Genomic DNA, 17751 nt, shown 5'->3' with positions numbered 1-17751 from the left:
TTTTTGTTTTTTGTATGATTACTTCCACAACTAAGCAACATCGACACGGCCCATAGGCCCAAGAGTTAAAACGTACATAAACAGTCTGAGAGGGTCCCGTCCAAAAAATAGTCCGAGGTAATGTGAATTGGGCTAAGAAGGCCCAATGGCCCATACACTGAGAGCTGAAGACAAAAAAATAATGGCCGGTAAAGAAAAGCGAAACACCGAATGCAACGATGAAACGACCATTGGATCGGGTTGAAAGTCTTCATCTCCAAAACTTGATCGAAGTTCCAAACCATCGTTGAGCTCTCTCTGTTAGTTAACTTTCTCTTCGTTCAGCTCAATCTGGTAAAAATGAAATTCTGAAACCGCTTTTCGAATCTCACTGAATCTTCTATTTTTTTCTTCCTGTGAACAATGGCTTCTTCTTCTTCATAACATAACAAGAGCTACTAAATCGTCTTAAAGGAATGGAGGAGTACATGTATCTTCTTGTCAACTTCTTCCTGATTGCGGTCGTAGGGTTCATCTTCATAGTCATCGTTGAAGCATATAGAAGAAGAAACAATCATCTGTATGTTCTTCAATTTGCGAATAATTTCGACATGAATTGTTATACGGACGTGAATTGTTACTTTGACATTTTATTTTTTATTCTCTTTAGGCATGTTGAAGTTCCGGCGATTTTTGAGGATCCTAACTCGTTGAAACAGGTATGTCGATTTGGTGATGCGAAATTTAATTATCAATTGCTCATCGTTTTGTTTTGAAATTTAGTTTTACTGTAATTGTACGGCTTTAAGACATTGAAGATTGCAGATTTATAGTAACAACATGGTTTAACTTATGTTTCCTATTATTTTGGAGTAATAATGCACAGGACATTGTGAAAGTGATCAAAATGTGATGGAAAATTTAGTGAAAATCTCTCTCAAGTTTATATAGGTTCTGTGTAATAGCTTGATATGCATCTTAGATCTGAGGATAGCTTTCTGTTATGAATTGGTTTTGACTCTTGCTTATTTAGGTTCCTTGCCCACATGTTGTTGATCCAGCAGAAAAGTACATGTCCTTGATAATTCCTGCATTCAACGAGGAGCATAGGCTTCCCGGAGCTCTTGAAGAAACTATGAAGTAAGTTGAAGCACTTTTGATTTTACCAACTTATATACTTAGTGTTAATAGAATGGAAGGATTTGTGTTTGGTTACAACTGTGTTAGTCTAACTTGATCTTTCTGTCAAGTAGTTTTATGTTATGTTCATCAGAAATTTTGATCAGTATATTTGACTCTTTGAAATTATATACTCCATACGCCTGCAATCTGCAGGAGCTTTTTTGATTTCTTCTTTTTTTAGGTGAATTAATGCACAACAAATATTAATCGTCAAATGATATTTTACATTTTAATCTCTTTTTATCCTACAATAACCACCGTAATCAGTCTATAGAAGCTATGTGATACCTTTTTCTTGTATAAATTGGTACTATATGGAGCTGTGGTTTAACAAGTTACAATACTGCTTTTCTTCTGAGATATCCTAGTATTGGATGTATTGTTTATATTTGTTAGTGTTACTTGTTACTAAGAACATAACATTAGTTTGTGTCCATTCTTTATAGTTATCTTCAACAACGTGCTTCAAAGGATCCTTCATTTTCCTATGAGGTACTTCCAGTCCCTTTCATTCGACTGCTTTTTTTTTTTTCCTGAATAATAATATTTGAACTACATGTTTTTTCTTTTCCTTTTATAGTCTAGTTCATCTATAAAGTAAGGGAACAAAAAACTTAAGTACAACACCATGTGAAGCAAATATATAAAATATTAATTTCTCAGCATCCCTTTCCTTTTCCATTTTTATTAATTTCACAAAAGTCACTAGACTTTCTGCTTGAATGGCTTGATTGAAACATATTAATGGATTTTACAACTGATAGAAAAACACATTCTCTTATCAATGGACACATGAGCAGGTTGTCATTATTGATGATGGAAGTGCTGATGGGACTAAAAGAGTAGCTTTTGAATTTGTAAGGAAATACACAGTAGACAAAGTTAGAGTTATCCTTCTTGGAAGAAATCATGGCAAGGGAGAAGCAATAAGAAAAGTGAGTCTAATTTTAACAGTAACACGTTAAAATCTACTCATTGTATTGAAATTGCTGTCATAATGTTGTTGATGATTAATTAGGGCTTTCTTTGTTTCTTGAAAGCATTGTATTACAGGGAATTCTGCATTCACGTGGTGAGCTAATTCTTATGCTTGATGCTGATGGAGCAACTAAAGTCACCGACCTAGAAAAGCTTGAAAATCAGGTTAATGAAATGCTATCATATGCAGTTTATAGATGTTCTAATTTTGGTTTTAATCTCTTGGCCAAATGTTTATATGTATTATGTTTGGCCATTAGATTCAAGTTATTGCTAAAAAGCAATTTCAACAAGGAAAATCAAGCCCTAGTGATCCAACCTTTAGAGTATCCGATATTCCTGTTGCTGCATTTGGTTCACGAGCTCATCTTGAAGAGAAGGCTTTGGCTACAGTGAGTTGGCTTTCGTGTTAAATTTCTCTTTTATTTATTATTTATTTTTTATGTTCTTGCCATATATGTGTGGATTATCTCGCTTGAACCATGTAACATAACATTTTTACAGCGAAAGTGGTACCGCAATTTTTTGATGAAGGGGTTCCATCTTGTGGTTCTCTTGGCTGCTGGTCCAGGAGTTCGTGATACACAGGTAATTTCCTACTTTATTTATTTATTTATTTTATCATGCACTCTAATATGGTACTCTTGTGACTAGCAAATTTCTTTTGTATAAATAGTGACCAAAGCTTGATTTTTTTTCTTTTTGGATTCTCTTATCCCTTGTGTTTGAGCATGTGTATTAGATGTTGTTCCATGATGCATATATGAGAATATTTTTCAGTGTCTAACCTTAACTTTCTACATCCACAGTGTGGTTTCAAAATGTTTACTAGGGCAGCAGCAAGGAGGCTTTTTTCAAATGTCCGCTTGAGAAGGTGATTTTCTCTAGAACTCCATGGAATGAAATAATTTCTTAAATTTAGAAAGCAATTCTCTTGAGATTCACAGACCAATACACAACGTGTTATGTTTTTAGTTCAAGTTTTGGTCATCCAATCTTTTTGTGTATGTGTACCCTGAATGGCTATGGCCCCATATATGGCAAAAGGTTTTATAATTTTCTATAATACCCTTGTCATTCTCTGCAGGTGGTGTTTTGATGTTGAATTAGTCTTTCTGTGCAAATGGTTTAGGATCCCAATTTCAGAAATTTCTGTGAATTGGTCTGAAATTCCAGGATCCAAGGTAAATCTTATGAGCATACCTAACATGCTTTGGGAGCTTGTGCTCATGTCTGCGGGATACAGGACTGGTATGTGGAGAATTTCTGGTTCTACCTAAGCTTTGATGATCGATTTTAACCGGGAAGAAATAGTGGCATTTTATTATCAAAAAGAAGAGTGACCCCTTTTCTGGGAGAGCATATTATACTTCCATGCTTGACCTTGAAGGACAAAGAACAGAATGCAATATTTAAAGTTTTAGGACTAACCATAACCCTCAGGATTTTTACCTATTAGATTGGGGTCATGGAGACTCTGGCTCATTTTGCTGTTGCGTACTGGGTAGACATATTTAACAATTCATGTTACTATTGAATGGGAAAAAGAAAAGGGTTATTATAACGTAAGTTTGTACTTGTAATATATTTATAATCAAAATGTTCTATAGATAAAATTTTCATGTCTTCATTGCAATTTGAAAACCATTATGCCATTATCTGACACTGTTAAATGTTGATTCTTCTAGGACGTCTCTCTTAGATGTGTAGATTTTTTACTTCTGGTTTGGTAAAGCCGAGCTATGTGAATTAAAAGAAGCTACCACCTTTGTATATCCCACAACTCCCAAGCTTTCACTAGCAAAATATTTCGAGTGATTCTTTTGTTAACTAACAATCAATTCTGAATATTAACAGAGTTTCTTCTCGAAGATGATTTTCGGGTTTTTTTTTTTTTGTCACATTTTACAGCCACTAGTTTTGTTCCAGCTTTAAAACATGGAGCGGATTTTAAACCATACGTGATGACCTTAGTGTACATTAAGAACTTGTGATTGACAGCTTCTGCAAGTCTTCCTTCTTTTTGGTCAAATTTCTTGAACCTTTGTTAGGTATCTCAAGGCACTCTTCTAAACGACATAACCTTAAAGACAAGATGCTTTAGGAAAACTTGCCTTTGAATTATCTTGTTACCTTTTCCCTCAATTCTCATCCTTTCTTATTAACAAAATTTAAGCTTATTCAGCCCTTTCATTACGTATGCAAATCCACTTTCAGAAAGGAAAAAAAAAATTACTGCCTTTTGTTAATGGAGCAGTTGCATTTCTTACGTATATAGATAAGGAACACTAAAATATATAATATAAGAAACAAAACATAAATTCATTCTTCATCACCATTACCCAAAAATATTCATCCACAGAAGCCTGCAATTATGAGCTCTCCTCTTATTCATGAAATCAAAAGGCAAGCTTCTCACTTCTTCAAAGAGAAGATTAAAAGTGCTAGGCTTGTTCTCACAGATGTTACACCTATAGAATTGTAAGTCTTCCATTTTATTTTCTTAATTTTTCATCTCAACTAAATCATCCTTTAACAATGTTGATAATTAATTCAAGCAAACCTTAAAATCCTTCTCACATGATTATGACATTCTTTAATAATGTTGGAACAATATAAACTTTTTACACTCACAAGAACATGCTAAACTTTATGCACTTTATCATTTGATTCATTTTAGCTACAATATTGATAGAATTTTTACTTTTGATGTGTTCCACATTGATTAACTAAGAATGACAGAAGAAGCCACAAATGGAAATCCATGGCCACCAGATACTCGTATCATGCAAGTGATTTCACGTGCAGCTTTTGAAGTTGATGAATACTATAGAGTTGTGGAGATTTTACATAGCAGGTTCGACTCTGTTGATTTGATTAATGATTTTGCTATGTTCTGTTCTCAAAGACTATATTAACATTCTTCATAGTATAATCTTCATTTTTTTTTTAATGGGAGAAAACAGATTGTTGAAATTTAATAAAGGCCATTGGAGAGCCTCATACAAGGCTCTAATATTACTGGAACATCTTCTAACTCATGGACCTCTGAGGGTATTTGAGGAATTTCAATGTGATATAGATGCTATTGAAGAGATTGGAGAGTTTCAATACATTGATGAAAAAGGGTATGTAGGTGCATCTTTTTTGTCACCATAATTTTGTTGCATGAATTTAGTGATGACTACTCTTATTACATTATTTCATTTTCTACAGGTTCAACTGGGGTTTGAGTGTGAGAAAATTATCAGAGAGGATATTGAAGCTCTTAAGAAGCAAGGAATTCTACAAAGAAGAAAGAGCAAGAGCGCGCGAGCTTTCTCGTGGGATCCAAGGTTTTGGCAGTTTTAACAGAAGAAGCTCTGTGATCAAGGAAGGGATGAATGACTTGAATTCAAAGATTTATTATGGGAGATGTAATTCTAACTATGATCATCACCAACATGAAGAATATGGTTTTGCAAGCTTTGGAAGGGAACAGAATGCTTTGGATGGAAACAAAAGAGATAACCAAGTTCATGAAAACAAGGAAACAAAACTCCTAGAAGATAACATGAAAGAACACCCTTTTATTATGGATCAAGAGAAACTCACTTCAGCATCCTTGCTTTCTATTGTACAATAATATAATGCTAGTTGTAATTTGATTTTGTAGCCCTTGACATGATTGTAAATAGTTATGGTTTTAATGGAATGTTTCTACTAATGCATAGGGAAAAAATAATGTTGAGGTATCTGATTCAGATCTTTTGAATTTGCTTAATAAACAAGAGCACTATAGTTTTATTTGCTTTTGCTTTTTTGTCTCTTCAATATAATATCCTAATCAAAGTAAAAGAAAATATATTTTAATTTATTTTCAACAAGAGGTGATTTGTTAAAACTAATTGGTCAAAAAATGATTGATTGATTAATGTTTAGGTAGGACTTCTGTGGTTATAGTCTTACAATAATAGCCAATGAAAAAGACAGAATCCATAGAAGAAGAACTGCATCTTTTCCTAAACTACTCTCACCATTTGTGTTCTTCATCTTCCCTGAAATTGTTGACCTGCAGAAAAAAATATGGCTGATAGTGCTGTTTCCTTCCTGCTACAGAAGTTGTCACAGATTCTTGTTGATGAAGCAAAACTTATTTCAGGAGTGGAGAACAAAATCAGATACCTCACAAATGAGTTTAAGTTTATAGATATCTTCCTAAGGAGTTGTGTGGGAAAACGCAGCAGCAAGATAGTTGAAGAAGTGGAAAAGCAGATCAGAGATATTGCCTATGAAGTTGAGGATTTGATGGACACCTATGTTGCCAATGCCGCGACACACAGAAGCAGAAACATGTTGAGCAAATTACTCTGCTGCATAAGTCATGTGATGATACTTCATGAGGTAGATTCTGAGATAGAAAGGATCAAAGCTACTATTAATAGTATCTATCAAAACAAGGATAGATACAGCATTGGAGAAGGAGAGTTCAAGTGTAGAGATGACACTGAAGAATTGATTCGTAAAAGAAGAAGAGATGTAGAGGAAGAAGAAGTGGTTGGATTGCTTGATGACTCGAGCTTTGTCCTTAAACAGCTCATGGAAACAGGTTCATGCTGCAGTGTTGTTTCTATAACCGGTATGGGGGGATTGGGAAAAACTACACTTGCTAGAAAGATCTATAATAAGAAGGAAGTTGGAGAGGTTTTTCCTTTTCGCGCATGGGGTTATGTGTCCAATGACTATAGAGTTGAAGAGCTTCTTCTGAGCCTTCTCAAGTGCTTGCTATCCACCTCTGAATACAATGGTTTATTTGAGAAGAGGCATGATTATGATGAAGAAGAAATGAAAGAGAAAGTGAAGGAGAGTTTGAGGGGGAAGAAATATCTTGTGGTGTTGGATGACATTTGGAAAACACAAGTTTGGGATGATTTGCAAGGAGTCTTTCCAAATGACAACAATGGCAGCAGAATACTGATAACTAGTCGCGATAGAGACGTGGCTTCCTACGCCGGTAGAATGCCTCCCTGCCAACTTTCCTTCTTGGATGAAGAAGAAAGTTGGCAGCTCTTTTGTAAGAAGGTGTTTCCGGCGCAGGATTGCCCCTCTAATCTAAGAGGTTTAGGTAAGGAGTTAGTTGGAAGTTATAAAGGGTTACCACTTGCAATCATAGTGATGGCAGGACTTGCCAAGAAAGGAATATCACAAAGAGAGTGGTTGAAAATCAAAGGTAATGTGAATCAACATTGTGATGATGAAAATGGGACTAGAGTTGTGGATATTCTAAAACTTAGCTATGATAGCTTGCCTCAAAGATTGAAGCCTTGTTTTTTGTATCTTGGAATCTTCCCTGAAGACTATGAGATTCTTGGCAGAGAACTAATCAAGCTGTGGATAGCTGAAGGGTTCATACAAGTAAAAGAAATCGGAAATTCAGATGTGCCAGAACCAGAAGATATTGCAGATCACTATTTAGATGAGTTGGTGGATCGTAGCTTGGTACAAGTGGCAAGTAGAAGGAGTGATGGAGGTGTGAAAACATGTCGAATCCACGACCACCTCCGTGACCTCTGCATATCAGAGGGAAAGGCTGATAAGTTCTTGGAGGTTCGCCGAGGATCAAACATCCCTCACCCTGCTGGGATAAGCAATTCTCGAAAGTTGTCCATACATTGCACAACAGAGTTTTCTTGGCATACAAGAAACATAGGTAATCAATCTTGCACTCGTTCTTTGTTTTTCTTTGCTCATGGAAAGAGGGTCCAGAATCTTACACTGAAAGATTTCAAGTTGGCTCGCATAATGTATCTTACAAATGTATTAGGATGGAGAATAGTTGTTCCTATACCTAGTGATTTGAAAACCATGATCCATCTAAGGTACTTGAGAATAGATTCCTGGGTTAAAAGCATCCCAGATTTTATATACAACCTCTATAACCTGGAAGTAATAGAGTTATGGAGTAAAAGCATACTAATCTTGTCTAGTAAACTATGGAAGCTTAAGAGGCTAAGACATTTGCGCGCGTGGCCATTTAGACTTGCATCACAAGGTATGTCAAGCACAAATGGTAAAACAATGCCAAATCTGCAAACCCTCTTGCTGATTCATATTGATCCACAATTGGCATCAATGATAAGAAATGGAAGCTTTCCCAATCTGAAGAAACTTGGTTTGGTTCAAAGGGGTGAAGATAACGGTGACAGATATTCAGTGCGTGAATTACAATGCTTGCAATGCCTAAAGAGTCTTGGCAAACTTAGAATAACTGGCACATCAAAGCTTCCATCAGAGGCAAGTGTTTTTCCACCAAATCTTACCAAGGTTACTTTGAGTCGTGTCAAACAATTCGATTCGAGTTGCATGAGAGTTCTTGGAAAGCTTCCTAAACTCCAAATCTTGAAAATAAGGGGTCCTGAAATTGTTAGAGGATCTCATGACATTCATTTTGCCATTGAAGAGTTCCCATGCCTTCAAGTTTTCAAGATGATTTGGATGTCTCATGTTGTAACTTGGACATTAGACAAAGGAGCAATGCCTAGTCTTCAATATTTGGTCATAGACTGCTCCTATTTGAAGCAGCTTCCTCAAGAACTATTGTCCTTGGCTACTTTACAAAAAGTCCATGTTATTCAACCACATTCTGAATTGAGAAACAGTCTCCAACATGTTGTGCGCAACAATGGCTGTAAACTCGTTATCTCTTGAAGACATTGTAGAAAGTAGAAACTCTTTGCTTTCACTGCTTTTCTCTCATCTTCTCTGCTTCCAAATTATTTTGATGTTATTTACATTGTCTGTTTGTACTTATTTATGTTAAGAAGCAAGGAATTCTACAAAGAAGAAAGAGCAAGAGTGCGCGTGGGATCGAAGGTTTTGGAAGTTTTAACAGACGAAGCTCTGTGATTGATGAAGGGATGAATGACTTGAATTCAAAGATTTATTATGGGAGGTGTAATTCTAACTATGATCATCACCAACAAGAAGAAGAATATGGTTTTGCAAGCTTTGGAAGGAAACAGATTGCTTTGAATGGAAACAAAAGAGATAACATAGTTCATGAAAACAAGGAATCAAAGCTCCTAGAAGATTCCAAAACTTGGAGAAGAAGATAATATAAAAGAACATCCCTTTATTATTGATCAAGAGAAACTTGCTTCAGCATCCATGCTTTCTATGTATAGAGATTTAACGTAGTACTTTGATAGTTTGATGTATTGTACAAGTAATATAATACTAGTTCTAATGTGACTTTATAGCCTTTAATGTGATTATAAATAGTTTTGGTTTTAAAATGGAATTTTTCTAAAAATATAGAGGAAAAAATATGCTAAGGTACTTGATTGTGATACTTTGAATTATGTTATAAAAAATGTGTTGTTTTAAGTGTAAGCTTTACTTGTTCTTGTTCTTTTTTCCTTTTTTTTTTCTTTGGTCTAATGCCATTGATAGATTATTTGTGAGCAATCTTAGAATAGATGATAAACATTGCATACCAACGGCATAGTTTTAACTTTTAACAATGGCAGCTGATTCAATTCATATGCGGAATAAAATGACCAGTCAAAAAACTATAGATAAAAAGAAATATATACTGAAAATAATAACTTAATAATTTTCTGATTATGAAAAATACAACTCCTGGTCTTGTGAAGATCATGACTCCCAACATGAGCATAAACATGAATGAATGAATGAAAGAATGAATGAATAAATAAAAGCTAGAATGAATTGAAAAGGGTTACAAAGCTGCACTGCTTCAATTCCTTGAGGAACTCAAACACAACCACCACCTTTTCTTTTAAAATTTCTTTCAATAATAATGACACCAACTATTTCCTCTCAAAACACCTTAGAAGCATTTTCTGTGCACAATTGATGGTCCAGACTCATCATATTCTGCCTTTGCAATCCACATCTGCACACAAAATCAAAATTTGCAGCATTAGAAACTATTAGTATTAATATTAAGGCAATTTTGTAAAATTTGATAAGGTAACAGAATAAGAAACCAAACCTGCTGAAAAGTGCTGAGGGATGCCAAGATAGAACCACCAATCCAGACACTATATTTTCTCTCAGGGGGAGCCACCACCTTGATCTTCATGCTGCTGGGAGCCAATGCAGAGATTTCCTTGCTCATTCTATCGGCGATGCCGGGGAACATAGTTGTTCCTCCTGATAGAACAATGTTGCCATACAAGTCTTTCCTGATATCAACATCGCACTTCATGATCGAGTTGTATGTCGTCTCGTGGATACCTGCAGCTTCCATTCCTATCATGGATGGCTGGAAAAGCACCTCAGGACATCTGAAACGTTCGTCGCCGATGGTAATCACTTGTCCATCTGGCAACTCATAGCTCTTCTCCACAGAGGAGCTGGTCTTGGCTGTCTGCAGCTCTTGCTCATAGTCAAGTGCAATGTAGGACAGCTTCTCTTTCACATCCCTCACGATTTCTCGCTCTGCTGAGGTGGTAAATGAGTAACCACGCTCAGTCAAGATTTTCATCAAGAAATCTGTGAGGTCACGACCAGCGAGATCAAGCCTAAGGATGGCATGTGGCAGAGCATAACCCTCATAGATAGGGACAGTGTGGCTGACACCATCCCCTGAATCCAACACAATACCTGTAAAAAACAAGAAACATGGCATAATTTCGATTGTGCTAAACAAGTACAAGCTCTATCCAATTGCAGTCACAAAGTTTAACACTGCATTCAACAGAGTTGTGTGAATTACTTACCGGTTGTGCGACCACTAGCATACAATGAAAGAACAGCCTGAATGGCTACATACATGGCAGGGGCATTGAAGGTCTCAAACATGATTTGAGTCATCTTCTCACGATTAGCTTTCGGGTTAAGAGGAGCCTCAGTCAGCAAAACTGGATGCTCTTCAGGGGCAACTCGAAGCTCATTATAGAATGTGTGATGCCAAATCTTCTCCATATCATCCCAATTGCTTACAATACCATGCTCAATTGGATACTTGAGAGTCAAGATACCCCTCTTGGATTGTGCCTCATCTCCAACATATGCATCTTTCTGGCCCATTCCTACCATCACACCAGTGTGGCGAGGGCGGCCTACAATGCTGGGAAAAACAGCTCGTGGGGCGTCGTCTCCAGCAAAACCAGCCTGAAAACAAACACACATTATCAATCACTTCATCAAATTCTATAAACTTGCATCAAGAAAGAAACATGTGCCATTAAGTACCTTAACCATTCCAGTTCCATTGTCACAGACAAGAGGCTGAATATCCTCACCTTCTGCCATCTTTTAGTATCTGTTGGATGATAAAGATAAATTATCCTTTCAAATGCACTATCTACATTGTAAACTTAGATGCAAACATTTTAAGTTTTAAATGTATAAGAAGAATCAAAATTTTCACTTTCATCTATTTTGAATGAGAAAAGCCATGTGCTTCCTTAACTTTGTATGTGGAAATCAACTAGTTATTGACAATATATCATAGCTTAACCAAAAATTTAACCAAATTGCTTCCAATTATTATAATTATAACTAATAGGGAAAAGAATGGTGGCAAAATATCAATGAAATGATGTCCAATGATCGACACAAACACAGATTTAACCAGTGATGATTAGTATATAATACCAAACAATAGATGTTTTAATCAAAATTTGAGGCAATTCCTTGACAATATAGATTAAAAAAAACAATTCCTTAACATCAATCCAGCTACATTATGTTTTCCATAACATGAATGAAACACAAAAAAAGATGAAAACTTTCCTACACCCAAATAAAAAAAATTTGAAATTCAACAATAACAGAGGCCAATTCAATCCAATTACAAAACCTACAAAATAATAGAATTTGGAATCAAAACTGAAGAAACAAAGGATTCCAAATCTGAAAATCCAGAATAAAAGGAATGAAAATGAGAATGTGAGAAATAATGGACCTTGCTTGAGGAGGGAAATGGCGAGGAGGGGTGGTGATGGAAGGGAAAGAACGAAGAGAAGAAATGTGAAGGGAGAGGGGAATGAAAATGATGGAAATGGGATTGAATATAAGAAGCAGGAAATGGAATGTGATCCGTTAAGATTTGTGTGATTTTGAATTAATCACAAAATAGAATGAGAACGCTTCCTTTGGGAACAATGGGTGGTGTAATGCTGTTTCCTTTGACCCTATTCTATTCTTCTTCTTTGTTCTTACTATTCATTTTTTTTTTATTTTCTTTTCTTTTAATTTAACCATCAAAATTTATTTGCAATAAATTTTAGTATTTGCTAAGAACTAAGAAGCCTAAGATAGTCTAATCATCATGAATAAGTAAAATAGTTTTTTTTTTATTATTACTAAAGATAGGAGACTCGAATCTGCGACCTCTTAAATGAGTACGGAGAAACTATGTCATTTAAATTATAACTCATTGGCGAATAAGTAAAATAGTTATTATTTTGGTTTTTATTATTAATATATTTTATTGTATCCAAATTCAATTCAATCATATCATATTAGGTGTATATAAAATTATAATAATTAAATTAATTATCGATATAAGATATATGTTAAAATATAAGTATACATTAAGAAAGTATAATTAATTTTTTTGTGTACAAGATATAGATTTTTTAATTTAATTTCTTTTATTATTCTTATAATTAGTGTGAATTCACTTTATTGGTTTTTTTTTTCTATAACATTTGAATTCTCTTTAACAATGATTATTCTCTTTATATATAGTTATAAAAGAGAGAAGAATTAAAAATACTTGTTGCTTTATGAAAATCGACAAGTCTCTAAAATACATGGAACGTTTCTTTATTGCTTTGTGGTGAAAGGAGTGGTCATCCTTACCAACAAGACTAAGATAAAATGAAACTTCTCCATTATCGTCAAACTATCTAATACAATAACTCATAAAAGAAACAATATACTTATCCTTGATTATACTATAATATATAGGAAAAATATAGGTAGACAATAAAAATATTAAATAATGTGAACAATAGATATATCGAATATTTATGTTATTAGGTGTACGGATTATTATTCTAATATTAAGATTTAGGTAGATAATTTAAAAGTGTAGTGTGTTTTTGTTTGATTGGTGGTTGTTCATATTGTTAAAAAAATCATTGATTATCGAGCACAATGACGTTCTTGTGTTTCATATGGGAAAGTATGAGGAGCATGTACAATGGAGGTTTAGAAAGTATTAGAGATATAATTATTAGTGTTATCTTTTTCTATTAGTTGAAGTTTTTGGGATGAGTGGTATCATGACATAATATTAAAGTTCTAGATTCAAAAGGTTAAAAGTTCGATTCTTGGTGAATCCCAAAATTAATTTAAATTTTTGAAAAGATATTTATTATCCCTTGTACTCGAATGGTTATTCTAGATAGCCATAAATGAAGTACATACATTTTATTTTATTTGAAGTGGTAGTTTCTTGAACAATTCCTAGATTATTAGTAGTGTAGGAAAATGATGAGTAGATATAAAAGTTCTTACAATGTAACCAAATTCACATACAAATTTTATTTATTGATATTGTAAGGATTACAAAGCACACCAAACTCACATATAAATTAAAGGGAAACACAATTTATTGCTTAAACTGAAAAGAAATAAACCACACTCAACAGAAAAGTAGTATTTAACCTCACTTTTACACATTTTAAGAGTGCACATGTAATTATATATTGGTGAAAACTCAGTAAGTCGACTTCAGGTGAAGTTGATATTTGAGAGTCATTAGATAGTATCAACTTCAAGTGAAGTGGACTACACTTGAGATTCCACCTTATATATTTTAATTGAAAGTATTAAATATGCCTTCCAGAATAGTAAGAACAAAAGAAACAGGATCTCCAAAAATAGCTGAAAATATTAACTTGAGTACCACTGGTGCTATCTTTACCACCGTCTTCTTTACCACTGATGATGATCTTTTTTTTGAACTATTTGATCCTTCTCCAACTTCGAAAACTTTCATATTATTACTCTCAACAACATTGCTCTGCATTTTTGACACTACAACCTTCTTTTCAGAGAAATAATCATCTCTGAATTTCTCAAGAAACCATTTCTTAAAACAAGAAACATGATAGCAATCTCCATCGGAAGTTACATATGACCACCCTTTAGGTTCGCCATCGTCCCCAACTTTCTTACGCTTACATAGGTCACACTTTTTCGGAACATCTCGTTGCAATGTGAGTGTCTTTGTTGCACCTGAATCTTCATAAGGAATGTTGTGTCTTAGCTTCAAACAACATGGATGCAAATCCAAGCCTGTGTCCTTTTTTGTTTCTTCGCGATAATACACAAACCCTTGCACTTCCATTCTACATGCATCACAAAACCTAGGATGCCCAATGGGTTTCTCTAGGAACGCGAATACTTCTCCTTTGAAAAATGGATGACTTTCGGGGTTTTCACGATGAAGAACAGCGCTTGCACATTCTTCATGGAGGACATAACCACTGCAATTCTTTTCTTCACAACGATAACTGCGTCCACACCCTCCTTCTTTACATCCATCGCAGCTATATGGCGTTCCGGGTGGCGTTGACGTTAACGCGTGTTCATGGATCTCCGAAAGAACAATCACTGTGTTATGCAGTACAAGAAGGGTATTAATATTCAACTATATTTAATGTTTAAAAATTTAAGAGTAATAGTACTTTAAATTGATTTTTAAAATTTTTTGTTTTTGATAACTATTTAGCCCAGTTTGGTTAACTAACTTAATTAAGCTCTTTTTAATAAAATAACTTAAACAATAAATGACTCTGTTAAAAGTAATTTATAAATAAGTTATTTTGTATTTTGATTTTTAACTTTAAAAGTGTTTATTTTATAGAAATGTGATGAAAAGTAGAAGTACTATGAGAGAAATCATTTTTTTTAACTTCTCTATAAGCTCCTAAATAACTTTTTAGAAAGTTACAATTTAGTTTTAAAAATTACACTAGATATTAATATTACTACTTTTCATAATTCAAAAGTTAAACAAAGTTATTTCTAAAGTTTTCCAAACGGCCTTAGCCTATTCTCTAGTCTAACCAAATTAACTTAATAATTAATTGGCTCAAACAAAAATTACACACAAATGTTTCTTTCTAAAACTTTTTCTGTTTCTTTTTCTTCTAAATTTTTTCATACTTGTTTTTCTAAGATTTTTGTGTTTGTCATACAAAATTTATGCGTGTTTATTCTTTCCTTCTATGAAAAAGTTTGTGTTTATTGTAAAAAAATATGTTTATGTAAAAGATTATGTTTTATGTATGTGGATCAAAATATTTCTATATTTAAGCAAAAAGTTTTTTTTATATTTTTTTCTTGTATTTCTCCTTAAAACGTTATATTACATGCTATTAATAAAAATATTTGTAGTTGTAAAAACATTTCTGATCTATGGTTTAATAAAAAAAATTGTCTTTTGTCAACTTTTTTAATACTGTTTTAAATTTTAAATTTAAAATCATAAATTTTTAATCTTAAGTTATTATTTTAAATTCAAAATCTTAATTTTAAAATTTTTTAAAGATAGAAATTAAAAAAAATAATACTAAAAAAATATTATACTAAAGACATGCTGAAATTAACTACATATCATAATATAAAATATATATTGCAAGAAAACAAACCCACTAGATAAACAATAAAAAATACAAACAACATAAATATCGGATCGTATTTTAGGCACATACACTTATAAAGATTATCTGTAATTAATTTAAATTTTAAATTTTAAAATTAAACTTAACTTTCTTTTTTTTACTTATTAATTCAAAAAAAATATATTGTGAACAAGGTAAACAAGATACCTAATATTGTAGCTTAAAATGAGTTAGACTAGACAATAACTTTTGTTTAATATTAGGATAATGATTCGTAAACATTTGATATATTCATTATTCATATTGTTTAATATTTTTATTGTCTAACTTATATGCATGCATGTTAATAAAGGAGAGAATGTGAATAGTACCTTGGATCCGCGTGACCAATATCCGTGCTTCATCATCTTCTTGAGCTGCCAAATAAAAAACTCTCTCAAGGGATGGAAAAGGTTTCTCTTCCATTATCGATGATCTTGTTGCCTTGAAGGTGTCATTCAAACCGTCAAGGAACCTCTTGGCTCTTTCTTGCTCCCTCTTGCTCTTGTCATTGTTCTCATCATCGAGCATCATGTCATATTCCATCCAAAGCGCATCGAACTTGATCTTATATTCCATCAGAGTTCGTGTTTCTTGTTTGAGGGATTTGATTTCTTCCTTAATATCTGAGATTATGGACTGATGATCCTGGTGGGAGAAAATTTTCATCAAAGCTTTCCACAGGCCAACTTCATTATTGGACGAATCTTCCGCAATACTAATTTTTATCTCCTCCGAGATGGAATCGAGGATCCATGACAGAACAAGCTCTTTGCGAGTCTTCCATTTTCCATAGATTGGTCCTTGGTTCATCACCGCTGTATCGGTGCCATGCACAAACCACAGCGTCCTTGTCTTTTCCAACTTCAAGTTCATTGCTTGGCGCCACTCCTGGTAATTCTTGCTTCCCTGCAGAACCACATTTCGATCTGGCGATGATTCATGAGGATCTTGATGACTCTCAAGCGAGTGAATGTAGTTGTAATAATAGTAATAGTTGGTGCTCGCCATCGATAAGTATAATAAGGTGAAAATTCGAAGTTAATACTTGAAAATAGTTAAATAATTTGATTGATTTGACTAATTTTTTATCTAACAACTTTCAAATATCAACTTCACGTGAAATCAACTTCACGTGAATTTTCACCGAATAATAATGTAGGTTGAATGAAGAAGGGAAACAGGTTCGGAAGGAAAAACAATATAATAGCTAGTAGTGAAGAAAACTTGGGAATAAAATGTAGGTATATTAGCAAAGTTTGAAAGAGATGAGAGTAAACCTTGCTTTAATTTGGTAATGAGTGGATTGATTCTCTTGTTTATATAATCACGTCCACGCCTTGTTTCTATTATGTACGCGTTACACCATCTTCCCCCAAGTTGCGCCTCTATCTAATACGAAAGTCATGTGCAGTCGACCTCATGTGAAATTGATAGTTGAGAGTTGTTAGATGAAAATTTAGTCAAATTAATCAAATTATCCAATGGCTCTTAACTATTAACTTCACGTGAAATCGACTGCACATGAGTTTTCATCTAAAATCTTATTCGTACACTAAAATTATTAACCACTAATATATTTGTATATAAATATATGTATAATTTAATTTATTTTTAATATATATTTATATTTTAACATATACTTTATATTAATAACTAATTTTAATATACACATAATATAATATATATATATATATATATATATTATATATATATATATATATATATATAGAATAAAAATAATCTAAGAACCAACTAAGGTATAATTAATTTGGAGACAATTAGTTAAAAAATAATTTTTATTTTTAATTTTAACATTAAAAAAATTATAATAATGAGAGTTTTTTTATAATAAATTTATTTTTCAACTAGTTGGTTTTAAGTTAGTTATACCTAGTTGATTTTTTAGTGGAATCGGATTCAACAAAAAAAATTGAATTGACTTACATAATGGTTCAGACATAATAATCTAAATTTATTT

At 33.3% G+C, this 17751-nt stretch overlaps 5 protein-coding genes across 6 annotated transcripts; 3 read left to right on the top strand and 2 right to left on the bottom strand.

Annotated features, from left to right (window-relative positions):
* The first annotated feature begins 190 nt into the window (after positions 1-190).
* LOC130974326 (uncharacterized) lies at positions 191-3797 on the top strand. 2 transcript variants are annotated; one of them, XM_057899158.1, is made up of 11 exons: positions 191-333; positions 454-559; positions 650-698; positions 1013-1119; positions 1608-1653; positions 1962-2096; positions 2215-2304; positions 2400-2531; positions 2644-2727; positions 2949-3013; positions 3227-3797. In XM_057899158.1, the coding sequence occupies exons 2-11, from the start codon at positions 456-458 to the stop codon at positions 3417-3419; spliced, it is 1005 nt and encodes a 334-aa protein (XP_057755141.1). In that variant the 5' UTR covers positions 191-333; positions 454-455; the 3' UTR covers positions 3420-3797. The 2 variants fall into 2 exon arrangements, with proteins under 2 accessions (XP_057755141.1, XP_057755142.1); XM_057899159.1 differs by having other exon boundaries at positions 236-299; positions 433-559.
* A 654-nt stretch (positions 3798-4451) lies between these two features.
* On the top strand, positions 4452-5906 carry LOC130976663 (epsin-3-like). The gene is made up of 4 exons (XM_057901577.1): positions 4452-4620; positions 4874-4996; positions 5106-5267; positions 5356-5906. Exons 1-4 carry the CDS (start codon positions 4514-4516, stop codon positions 5762-5764), a joined length of 801 nt encoding a protein of 266 aa, XP_057757560.1. The 5' UTR covers positions 4452-4513; the 3' UTR covers positions 5765-5906.
* Positions 5907-6204: 298 nt separating this feature from the next.
* On the top strand, positions 6205-8826 carry LOC130975957 (disease resistance protein RPP13-like). Its single transcript, XM_057900668.1, has one exon. The coding sequence runs from the start codon at positions 6205-6207 to the stop codon at positions 8824-8826; it is 2622 nt and encodes an 873-aa protein (XP_057756651.1).
* A 938-nt stretch (positions 8827-9764) lies between these two features.
* LOC130976099 (actin-97-like) lies at positions 9765-12215 on the bottom strand. The gene is made up of 5 exons (XM_057900861.1): positions 12056-12215; positions 11341-11410; positions 10866-11259; positions 10136-10749; positions 9765-10036 (listed from the first exon to the last, which is right to left on the bottom strand). The coding sequence occupies exons 2-5, from the start codon at positions 11398-11400 to the stop codon at positions 9971-9973; spliced, it is 1134 nt and encodes a 377-aa protein (XP_057756844.1). The 5' UTR covers positions 11401-11410; positions 12056-12215; the 3' UTR covers positions 9765-9970.
* Positions 12216-13657: 1442 nt separating this feature from the next.
* LOC130976505 (uncharacterized) lies at positions 13658-17044 on the bottom strand. The gene is made up of 2 exons (XM_057901384.1): positions 16103-17044; positions 13658-14718 (listed from the first exon to the last, which is right to left on the bottom strand). The coding sequence occupies exons 1-2, from the start codon at positions 16779-16781 to the stop codon at positions 13919-13921; spliced, it is 1479 nt and encodes a 492-aa protein (XP_057757367.1). The 5' UTR covers positions 16782-17044; the 3' UTR covers positions 13658-13918.
* Positions 17045-17751: the final 707 nt, after the last annotated feature.

The sequence above is a fragment of the Arachis stenosperma genome, chromosome 4 (assembly GCF_014773155.1).
Source record: "Arachis stenosperma cultivar V10309 chromosome 4, arast.V10309.gnm1.PFL2, whole genome shotgun sequence".
NCBI classification, from domain to species: Eukaryota; Viridiplantae; Streptophyta; class Magnoliopsida; order Fabales; family Fabaceae; genus Arachis; species Arachis stenosperma.
Note: the sequence above shows the minus strand (reverse complement) of the source record. Positions and strands in the feature narration are given on the sequence as shown.

Coding starts and splice junctions, on each gene's coding strand:
- LOC130974326 (XM_057899158.1), top strand. CDS start 456: ATGGAGGAGTACATGTATCTTCTTGTCAACTTCTTCCTGATTGCGGTC. Junction 1,120..1,607: donor GCTCTTGAAGAAACTATGAA/GTAAGTTGAAGC, acceptor CATTCTTTATAG/TTATCTTCAACAACGTGCTT. Junction 2,728..2,948: donor CAGGAGTTCGTGATACACAG/GTAATTTCCTAC, acceptor CTACATCCACAG/TGTGGTTTCAAAATGTTTAC.
- LOC130976663 (XM_057901577.1), top strand. CDS start 4,514: ATGAGCTCTCCTCTTATTCATGAAATCAAAAGGCAAGCTTCTCACTTC. Junction 4,621..4,873: donor GATGTTACACCTATAGAATT/GTAAGTCTTCCA, acceptor TGATTAACTAAG/AATGACAGAAGAAGCCACAA. Junction 4,997..5,105: donor GTGGAGATTTTACATAGCAG/GTTCGACTCTGT, acceptor GGGAGAAAACAG/ATTGTTGAAATTTAATAAAG.
- LOC130975957 (XM_057900668.1), top strand. CDS start 6,205: ATGGCTGATAGTGCTGTTTCCTTCCTGCTACAGAAGTTGTCACAGATT.
- LOC130976099 (XM_057900861.1), bottom strand. CDS start 11,400: ATGGCAGAAGGTGAGGATATTCAGCCTCTTGTCTGTGACAATGGAACT. Junction 11,260..11,340: donor ATGGAACTGGAATGGTTAAG/GTACTTAATGGC, acceptor GTTTGTTTTCAG/GCTGGTTTTGCTGGAGACGA. Junction 10,037..10,135: donor CCCTCAGCACTTTTCAGCAG/GTTTGGTTTCTT, acceptor TTTTGTGTGCAG/ATGTGGATTGCAAAGGCAGA.
- LOC130976505 (XM_057901384.1), bottom strand. CDS start 16,781: ATGGCGAGCACCAACTATTACTATTATTACAACTACATTCACTCGCTT. Junction 14,719..16,102: donor ATTGGTCACGCGGATCCAAG/GTACTATTCACA, acceptor TGCATAACACAG/TGATTGTTCTTTCGGAGATC.